The 11,534-nt window shown below is 29.1% G+C and overlaps 1 protein-coding gene across 2 annotated transcripts; it reads right to left on the bottom strand.

Annotated features, from left to right (window-relative positions):
• Nucleotides 1–5,541: 5,541 nt before the first annotated feature.
• On the bottom strand, nt 5,542–9,416 carry LOC145054659 (IQ domain-containing protein IQM1-like). Of its 2 annotated transcripts, none has more exons than XM_079002892.1 (8): nt 9,048–9,416; nt 8,036–8,498; nt 7,350–7,530; nt 7,057–7,145; nt 6,756–6,843; nt 6,425–6,652; nt 6,221–6,322; nt 5,542–6,106 (listed from the first exon to the last, which is right to left on the bottom strand). In XM_079002892.1, the coding sequence occupies exons 2-8, from the start codon at nt 8,479–8,481 to the stop codon at nt 5,690–5,692; spliced, it is 1,551 nt and encodes a 516-aa protein (XP_078859018.1). In that variant the 5' UTR covers nt 8,482–8,498; nt 9,048–9,416; the 3' UTR covers nt 5,542–5,689. The 2 variants fall into 2 exon arrangements, with proteins under 2 accessions (XP_078859018.1, XP_078859017.1); XM_079002891.1 differs by having other exon boundaries at nt 6,425–6,655.
• Between the last annotated feature and the right edge of the window lie 2,118 nt (nt 9,417–11,534).

Consider the following 11,534-nt stretch of genomic DNA (forward strand, 5'->3'; position numbering starts at 1 on the left):
AATTAAAAAAGGGTATGTGGATCTCCTATCACCGGTTAAAGACAACATACCACTCTAGTGTATCGATTCCTATATGAAATTTAAGTAGTCATTGTATGTACACCTTGTTTTCTAATTACATAAATAAATATGAGTAACCAAACATAAAAATATTATCTTTATGTATGAAAAATATTTTAGTTAACTAACAAATTAAATAATATAAGTTTAAGAGTTAGGAGTTTTAAAACATTAATATTTTTATTAACCAATCAATTAACTAACACATGTTGAAATTTTTACAATCATTATTAAAAGCATTTGAAATATTAGATTTTAAATGAATTTTGGTTGAAGTGTTTGACCTCTATTATTATTATTATTATTATTATTATATATATATATATTATTATATATATATATATATATATATATATATACAGAGAGAGAGAGAGAGAGATAGAGAGAGAGAGAGATGAAAAGTATAACATATGTATGAGTTTTAATTAATTATCTTTTTGAAACGATACAATTACGAAACAAAAAAACATTTTTAAAATATTTAATTAAATATTTTCGACATCATCCTATATAAAATATGATCAATATATTAACGATTAAACCACAATAGCATATTTCCAAAAGTGGTCATAAGACCTCAACCCAACACAAAAACCTTTAAGTTTGTTTTCTTTCTGAAATTTGTATATGATTTGTATGCATGTCTTCCCAAAAGATTGATTTTTTTATAGTAAATTTTTCACTAAATGCTAATTAAACATAATATAAGTTATAAAATTTTTGAGTGTTAAATCATAATTAAGAAATTTTTGAGTTGCATTAGTTAAAAAATGGGTTTATATATATATATATATATATATATATATATATATATATATATATATAGAGAGAGAGAGAGAGAGAAAGAGATGTAAAACATAACATATGTATGAGTTTTAATTAATTATCTTTTTGAAACGGTACAATTATGAAACAAAAAAAACATATTTAAAATATTTAATTAAATATTTTCGACATCACCCTATATAACATATGATCAATATATTAATGATTAAACCACAATATACAACGACTATATTACAATAATCCAAAAAACGAAGAAAATATAAAAACGAATTAGTAAAACAAACTTACAAATTTAAAGCTCTAATATAATATCATATCTCCAAAAGTGGTCACCCAACACAAAAACTTTAAGTTTGTTTTCTTTCTGAAATTCGTATATGATTTGTATGCATGTCTTCTTAAAAGATTGACATTTTTATAGTAAATTTTTCATTAAATACTAATTAAACATAATATAAGTTATAAAACTTTTGAGTGTTAAATTATAATTAAGAAAACTTTTGAGTTGCATTAGTTGAAAAAGAGGGTTTCAAATGAATGTGGTTTAAGGAAGTTAAAAAAGGGGGTTTCAAATGCACGAGATTCAAGAAAAAATGCTAGCTTTATAAGTATGTATGATGTGGAAATGATTTAGAGTGAATATATTCAATACGATTGATTTGAAATGACTCTAGTATCAGTTACCTATAGATGTTAGAAGGTCAATTTGGTAATTACAAAAGCTTACCATATCATCTGCAAGCATAAGAAATTAAGAACAGTGTTCAAAGAAAGTTTCCTGCCACAATAGTTGAATAGATCCTCAAGACTAGGACCAAAGTATATCCATCACTAGAACATTATAGTCTCCTTTCACACCAAACCATTTCATACTTGGAACACCAGCTTCATTAGTCCAATTATTGTAATTTTAATTAAAAAAAGTTCAATAATAAGTGAAACATGTCAGTGAAGCTACTTAAATCCTGTATAGCTTTGATGCTTTATCTTGACATTTTCCTGAAAATGCCATTACAGTTAAACACAAAATAAGGATAACTAAAATCTACCACGAGTAGAAGATGAAAGATGCTTCATTTATTACCTTTCCTGAAAAAGATGGAACATTTTTTACTTTATGTATTGAATTCTAGTATTTACATTTGGAAACACTAAGCACTCCTTAGTTCTTATTTCAAAAATGCATCAACAATAGTTGTTAACCTTCTATGCTCCACCAAAAGGGGTTATGCACTTATGCTAATGTCACAAAACAAATAAGCTACCTCATCCATCTTAATCTCATCTTCTTCACTCGTCTGAACATTAGTGCCTGCGAAACAAATTCAACACGCATAATAAGAATTGAAAGGATAACTTAGCATTCAAGTCATCATCTCTCTTCCGAGCCCTTCGTTTTGTAAATTTTATAAAAAAATGTGATAGATTAATGTGTTAAAACTACGAAACTACAAAATTGGAGATTAATAGACCTAAATAGATCTCTCCAAACGATCCACTGCCAATCTTACAGCCTAGACGAAATTTATTACCAATACGAAGCTCCATGAAGATCTACGTTTAGCGTATTTGAATAAAATTGTGGAATTATAGTGAGAAACTAGTCCATTTTGATCGCAATACGTTGAAGAACAAAAAAGTGGTGGAGGAGGTTAGCACTTAGCAGAAGTAGAAGCATATGCCCAACGCTTTCGTTGTATTTTGCATGAACATCCTTAACAAGCGTAGCTGAGGGTTGTTTCCAACAAGGTCGTTTATGGTCCATCAGGAATACTATTTGAAGAAGGTCCATCAAGAAAACTAGACTTAAAAAAGAAAAAGTGTAGAAAAAATGTTTGAACTAGATTTATGGTCATTTTGACCATTTTGTTCCTCCTAGTTATGTATAAATAGGAATAGTTTTATTTGGTTTCATTGCATCTTAAAAACATTGTTATATAGTGGTGCACAAAGACCTTATAAATTATATAGTGGCAATAGTGGTGCACGAAGACCTTATAAATTATATAGCGGCAGTCAAAGTCTTGACCTTTGACTAGTTACAAGTTACAACCTCTCTCAGATCCAATCTTGAAACCTTTAATGAGTCCTTTAATTGGACTTGAGCCTTAAGATGACATTTGACTAGTTACAAGTTTTAACTTTTTTTTTTTATAGTGTTTTTGCTTGGATAAATAATCATTCTATTAGTTTTATTTAACAAAAACATCTTATCATAAACCATCTCCAATTATTGATATTTTTTAAATTAACTAAATTATCTTTATCTTTGTAAAATATTTAATAAAGCTTTTTTAAGAAGCTTTCTTATTTAATTGGCTAATTTTCAAACAAATATTTTATATTTTAATAGGAATACTAATTGACCATAATACTTAATAAAAAATATATTACAATACATGAAATAAAATAAATACGTAAAATTAAAATAAGTAGACCTATCTAGAGTCTTTATTTGATATTGTTATAAAATTAAAGATAAAATTATTATGTACAGAATTATAAAAATAAAAAAAGATAAACATATTATATGACCATTATAAATTCACTATTTATTATTGGGTATTAAAATGAAATAAATTAATGAATCAAAAAGTAATAAAGATTTGAGGGTTAAATATAATTTGGGTGTAAAATAAAATATTATCTAAGGAAAGGATTAATTATATAAAACCCAAAACTCGAATACAATACAATTACATCAAGGTAATACTCTCTAACACACAAATAGACCAAAGTATGATAAGATTACCATAAGATAATATTCTTCATTAAACAAATAGAATATAATAATTAAGATAATATTCTTCATAAAACAAATTAATGTTAAATATAATAAGATTATGGTAAGATAATACTTCAATATCAAATAGAAATAATACAATAATAAGATAATATCATTTGTCATACGAGAAAATACAGTAAGATTAGTCTTTTTGCTAGAAAGAGATTAAAATAAGATTACAATAAGATAAAACCTCTCTTAGAGCTTGTTTATTTTATTTTATTTTATTATTTTTTTTATGTGAGAATGTAAAAGAAAGGAGAGGATTGAGAATGAAAAGGGTGTTCTCAAATTTTTTTAGGAGAGAGATGAAAGGGAGGAGAGGATTGGAGGTGATGATCGGTGGTGAGGGAAGAAGGAAAATTGTTAAGTCTATATCACCTCATTTTTGGACGAATTGAGAAGGAAAGGAAAAAAAATGTTTTTACACTTGGCCATTTGTTGTGCAATTTCGTCTAGTGATAAAAATGTTATACACAGAGATATTCCTTTCTCTCCTCTTGAACTCAAGAACACATCCATCCCCTCATCTTTCTCCTCCCATATATTCTCCTTTCTTTCCTCCCTTTTTTCCATCCTTAATTTTTAAACTTGAGAATAACTTGTTAGTTAGAGAGAATATAATAAAATTATATTAAAATAATACTCTGCCAAACAAAAAACTACGGTAAAATTGCAGTAAAAAAACACATATAATATACAATAAGATTATAATAAAATAATATTTTCTGTCAAACATAGATAATATAGTAAAATTATCGTTGAGTAATATCATCTGTCAACCATTAGAATATAATAATATTACAGTAAAAGAATATTCTCTAACTTATAGAAAAAATACCGTAAGATTATAATAAAATGATAGTATTTGTCAAATAGGGAGAATACATGAAGATTATAATAAAATAGTGTTCTCCGTCACACAAAGAAAACACAATAAGACTACATTAATATAATACTATCTGTCAACTAGAAAAAATATAATAAGATTACAGTAAGAATATAGTAAGATTAAATATAATAAGACTACATTAATATAATACTATCTATCAAATAGAAAGAATACAGTAAGATTAAATAAAAAAATAGTATTTGTCAAACAAAAAAGATATATGTAAAGACTCAGTCAAATAGTATTCAGATAGACAAAAAATAATAAGACTACATTAGTATAAGTCTACGTGACAGAGATAATATCGTAAAATTTTAGTCAAGACCATTTATCAAACTAAGAGAATAAAATAACATTATAGTAAGATAGATAATATGTCTGTGAGAAAATGTGGTAAAATTCTATTAACATAATATTTTGTGTCTTTTCCGTTGAAAAAAAAATCAATGACTTTATCATTAATGAGCAAGCGATTTTTTCAAAGATTACTAGCTAAAATCCCAGATGTGTAAAGGAGTGATGGTTTATTGTCCCTTTGATTATTTGATTAAACAATTACCGGTATTTTGCCATTTTCTATTGAAAAACTAATGTCAAACGGTTTATTTATAAATAAGACCAACGTGGGACTTTAAATGATATTTCCCATAAAACAATTTTCATTGTGGTAAATTAATTATAAATACGTATGTTGTTCAACATCTAAACTTTTCAAGTAGTCTTTTAACTAAAAAATTCAAATTCATCCTCCTCGCCGATTATCAATGAAATCCGACATGAATAACTCGTTTTTAAATAAAATAACAAAAATTGGCCCTCAGCCAATACCTAATCATACATTGAGAATTTGTACCTTATGGATTTGTTTATTGCACATCACCATACAAGTTAAAAATAACAAGAAACTATATTTTCCTTATTATAGAAAGAAATGTACTTTCTTTACAAAGAGATGAAATAACCAATTAACAAGGTAAAAACCCAACTGCATAAAAGGGGCAGTGATCAAAACTGGGGATTAACAAAACTATCCAAACAATTTAGTATATTTTCCAAAAATAAATAAATGAATATGAGCATCTCAACTTTTTCAAAATAAAATCCCTGATCCATCAACTTTGTAAAAAAAAGTCAATATTAAAAGAACCTCAAACAAATCTGTTAGCTTAGCTAGCGGTAGCAATTGGGGTCCTTGGACTTGGAATTCCCATGTAAGAAATCCTAGGAGAGAGTCTGACCTTTGGGCTTGGTCTCGGTGACGGGATAGGCCCAAAGTTTCCTGTAACTGTCCTAGGAGATAAATTAACCTGTTCAAGGGCCCGAAACTGTAGCTCGGTTGGGTAATCCCTCACGCAACCGATTCGGGCCCCTGTTCCTGAGGCCCATTTGCACGGCATTCGGGCTGAAATGGGCCCGTTGGTTAGACCTTGAATAAAGCTTGGTGTGGTTGTACGCTCAGCATCAGTAGTTGCACATAAGATGTCTTGCGGCCTTGTACGTGGAATGACAAGGGGTTTAGGCTTTGTTTCTGGTTGGGTGACCTTAAACGAGAAGCTCATTTCATCGTCATCGACAGAACATCTCTGCATTTATAAGATAATGAGGATTAGAAAACCGAAAAATGAAACAGATTTTATGAGTACAACCCGCTAATGCATTGGTGTACAAGTTAGTGATGCATGTAGGGTAATTTGTACCTTGACATTTGTGAGATCAACATTGTTCTCCTCCAAGAAGGTTATGAAGTCTCTGAAGTTCTCTTCTGTTGGGAGGTAGTGACCACTATAAGGCCAAATAGCCTGAAAAAAACAAATGACAAATGCTTAAAAAGTTGATACCGATATGAAAAAAAATGACAAATGGAAAAGACGTAAATGTCCTCATGCATTGTGGACTTGTACCTCGAGGATGCCGCCATGGGCGACTAATCTTCCGGCAGCGGTGGTGGCACCACCGGATAGAAAACTCGAATGTTGAAACAAGCCTTTCTTCTTTTGTCCAACGTACAAGTTCTTTGATGTGCTAAGAACAAAGATCCATTTAGAACCCTCGATTGTTTCCAAAAGCAAACCCGTTTGTCTATAAACTAGCTTCCCATTTTCAACTATAACTTCGTATGATTCCCTTTCCTTCTGTTGAATGTAAGGTCTTTTAGAAACATTCATTGAATGAAAATGAAAAAAAAAAAAAAAAAAAAAAAAAAAAAAAAAAAAAAGAAAGAAAGAAACTTACGGGGCCTAAATATGTGATACATTGTCGTTGTAAACGGACTCTCGGGCATTTTTCAAGATTTGTTTCTTTGCCATCTCCAACATCCAACCTTCATATTTCCAAAAATAGAACATCATAAGGATCTTAATAACTTCAATCATTAGGCTATGTTTGTTACACACCACACTAATGGCATTTGGTGTGTATTGGATTTAGACTAAACTAGGTGACAGAAAATGTGTAACTTTTGGTCCTATCCAAAAAGTTGAGACTTTTCTATGACTTTTATGATTTATAAAAAAAAAAAAAAAAGATGACTTACCAATAGAAGAAAGGCTGGTTGCTTTCACTCTCAAACCAGATATCATAGTAAATGTGTAAATTATGGCCATATCGATGACGTGGGTCAATCTGCAGGTGGCCAATAATGAAGTTTGAGTTAGAAGAAAAAACATTTCCAGAATCCTTAAAATGGCATAAAAATCATGTTTTTCACACAAATTTATCAAAAGAATCTTGAAATTTGCATTGGTATCTTTCTTTTGCGTCCATTTTCACCATAGAAACATTTCAAGAAATCTTGAAATATTGATAGAATGTGAGGAAAATACTCACAGCTTCAAGCCAATGTTGTAAGGCCAATTTTTGGGCTTTTTCATTCTTGGATAGACCCTTTCCAACTTTAGCAGCTCTAGTCCCAGCCCGGACCCACCTTGAACTTGCAGTTTCGGGTTTCTCACCATTGAAAAACGAAACGGAGCTCCGATCCAACTTTGCAAAATCTAAAGCCTTCCACCTGCAACACATCACCCAATTCAAAAAAAAAAAAAATTAAAACACCCATTAAAAAAAAAAAGAAAAAAACAAGCTACGACTTTAAAGTTTAAAGTTTTGAGTCAAAAGTTTTTGAGTCAAAGTCAAACTGTAGCTGGATTTTTGTTGGAATAAATTGCGTCAAATAGCAATGTAATTTATTGTCTTTTACAAAATACACAAAACACAATAATTTTTGGGTTTTAGTTAAGAATGATTTTCCAATTACACTTACTATGACCAGTCATAGTGATATAAAAAAATGTTAAATCTATTATAACAGGTCACAATAGCATAAAAACATTCTATGACATGCCATAATGCTAATAAAAGGGACTTTTTTTGTGTGTAAGAAAAAGTTTAGTTGCCATTTTGGAAAATGCTAATAGGAGGTTGGCCAATTTTCAACTTTAACTAATTTTTTTAACCACAATAGAAAAAAACTTGTATTTCAAACAATATGGATTGTATGGGAGCCGAAAACTAACCATAATTCCTCAACAACAACAGCACAATCTGCTAGATTTCTTCGGGTTCGATAACTCTTGTATATTTTTTGAACTGTGGTAGCAGCTGCATTGAGTTCACTAACGGGTCGGGGTGAAAAGAATATGGTTGACCCGGGAGAACTCAACCGACCCGTTTTAAGATTCGGGTTTTTAGGTTCGGGTTTCTTAAAATCTTGAACAAGATTCTTGAAAGAAAGCGTGGTTTCTAGCATTATCTTTAAGGGTTCACGCTTCTTCAAATTGATCGATTTTTTTCTACTATGATCAACATATGAATCTTTGGGTTCATTTGACATTGTATCGGATTCAGATTTTATGAAACAATCGGTGTTCGATTCATTATCAAGTTCATAAGGCAAGATTATGAAACTATGATGCAAGATTTCTTCCCAGGCGGATGATAATAGTGATAAGGACAAACCCATAACAAAATTCAAGATTTCTGCAGAAAAGAGATAGAAACTTGTTTAAAATTTTAAGAGATGTAATCATTAAACTTTCAAAAGATAGCAATTATTGGATTATTATTCAAGAACACAAAGATGTCAAGTGCACATGCCAAAAGGATTGAAAATTTCACATACGCGCAACTTTTTTGTCTAAATAATGTAATAGTCTTGAAACATTATCAATAAATACACCAAGTTCAAACCCCACAAGAGGAAAACAGACAGAAATATATAACAACACTATATTCTTATATTCTGCATAATAAAGTCATAATGATTGCTCCAAGTTCAAACCCCACCAGAGGAAAACAACATAACATTCTTGTTAATGGATTCAATTTTTAATTAAAAAAACATTCTTGTTAATTGATTCAAATTTTGATTAAAAAAACATGTAGCAGATTCGTAAACCTTAGTTTTGAAGAAACCCAATACGTGTTTAATCATTTTAAACCAAACCCAGAAAGGAAATTTAGAACTATAAACAATAGCATTAAGAATATTATAAGAACAGAACAAGAAATGGGCTATCTGACACTCACCTTGAATCAATATGAGCTTTATCCAAAGACTTTCCTTTAAGTTTCTTGATTTCTGGGCTAAAATGCAAGATTTTTCAATCTCTGAATCTTCTTGAAAACGATGATGATGATGATGATGACCAACCTCCCTCTTTTCACTTATATATAAAAGAACCCACCGTGAATAAAGGGATATACTGTCTTGATGTCAAGTCGACATAACACGTATACGGAAGAGAAGAAACATTTACTTGTTCTTTATTCGTGTAAAAACATTTACTTATTCTTTATTGGCGTATATGCTTGACTGGAATTTAATAAATCAAGGTTTTCAAAAAAGAGGGTTTGATTTTGAGTTTATGTGAACGATAAAAGCAACCCAATAGCACGTTTTTGATATTTCAAAGGCTTAGAATGTGGAATACGCTTTATAGAGTTCATATGTTGCATATAGTTTCTCCTTTTAGCGAGTAAATAAATGTGTACATTTATAACGACCGTGTCCGTGTGTGTAACGACTTGTCTATACTTTGGTCTTGCTAAAAATAGCAAGAAATTGAGAGAGAGAGAGAGAGAGAGAGAGAGAGAGAGAGAGAGAGAGAGAGAGAGAGAGAGAGAGAGAGAGAGAGAGAGAGAGAGAGAGAGAGAGAGAGAGAGAGAGGTCAAAGGAAAGATGGTTGGTGATGGATGAAGTCGCAGGAATCCATGTCCCACAAATCAAGGAGGGTAAAAAAGTCATTATCACACTTTCGAATTAGTAAAACATGCTTCTAAATTGTGACATCTTGCAAAATATCATAAATGCATTTGTGTATCGTGGAGTCAAGGGTCAAGGGTCTCTACAACCGTTGTATTTACATCGTTTGGCTATTTTAATTATATCCCTATCCATATACTAATAAAAAAATAATTTTATGTGTCATTTTAATACAACTTCTTATTAATATTATATCATGTGTCAGTAATATATATTAGGTAATCACTATTACAATTAATGATGTTAAAGTTTTAAATAATAGATTTTAAATTTTTTATAGAAACATTTATTTTTTATAAATATATGTTAAATTTGAAGTTATAACTAACTTTAAAATTTTGGTATCCTTTAATTAATAATTTATTTAAAATAATTGATTAATAACTATGATTTTTTACTATGAAAATTTCATTAATTTTGTGACCGTAGTGTTATAAACTACTATTTTAAGAGAAATTAAATAGACTCTTACTTTTTGCTCCTACATATCTTCATACCCAATGAAATGGTGACATGTGTAACATTTAATGTTAATTTAATGATATTTTAGGATGCTAATATGACACATGTCATCAATTAAATGTATACGAAGATTTGTAGGATTAAAAGATATGAGGATATTTAATTTCTCTTTTAATAATTATATAAAATGGCAGCTTATTAAATTTTTTTAGTAAATGTTATTAAGAACTTAATAAAAGAACATGAACATATTTACAAACGTATATGCGTTTTTGTGATTTTTTTACATTTTTTTATGAACATAAACAAGCACAAATAAGCTTATTTTCATATTGAATAAACATGAAGACAAAAAATATATATTTATATGTTTGTGTTCGTTTAATGTCCCCCTTGTCGGTTATTTTGTTAGTCTCTTGGTCATTAGAGGATCAGATCTCTTTAGCCGGATGAAATAGAATGAAGACTAAATAGAATTTATAAGTAATATAGTAAACATGAAGTAAATAATTATATTTTATGATCATGTTTGATTACAGGGCTGAGAATTTTATGTAGTTGCACATTTTTTTAATTACTATATAATAATAGAAAAAAAAATAAAAATTGTTTCCACTACATATAGAAAAAACAGACATTGTTGATGTCATTACTGACACCACATAGAACCGCCCCGGTATGATTAGTCATTAAGATTGAAGTAAATTTTCATATGAATTGTTATAAATTTGTATGTATAATTTTTAACTCTTTTTTATAAATTATTTTAATCTCTAAATATTATTAAAAGAGAAACCTTATAACATCATCTAAAACAATTTGGACCGTTGATTGTGTTTTATTTATAAGTTTTACACCCTTAGATCAATTTGCTTACGTCATCTTGATTAAACAAGAAGTCAACCCGTTATATTAGGAAATTAAATGTAGGAATTGAATGAAAATGATACTTGAATTCTTTCCAAACTTACAACTACAAAATTGGTTCCTTATTAATGTAAACCTTAAATTTAGACTCTATTTCCATTCAAAATTGCTTTCCAAATTATATTATATGTTGAAATCTCAGAAACTATTGTTTTCAAATTTCAAAAGTTTCGGATATTTTTATAAACCAATACACTTTCAAGCATGATATCTTCTATTTTAAGTTTAAATGAGATTTCAATTGATTACTTGCTAATTTTCATCATATTGACTTGTATATATATTTCGAACCTTTTTAATAATCGATTTACGCAAACATTATGTCATAATTCCCACGTAGCAAACAAATCTCTAAATATTAT

This window comes from Lactuca serriola, chromosome 5, assembly GCF_051521515.1.
Source record: "Lactuca serriola cultivar US96UC23 chromosome 5, Lser_US96UC23_V15, whole genome shotgun sequence".
In the NCBI taxonomy this organism is placed as follows: Eukaryota; Viridiplantae; Streptophyta; class Magnoliopsida; order Asterales; family Asteraceae; genus Lactuca; species Lactuca serriola.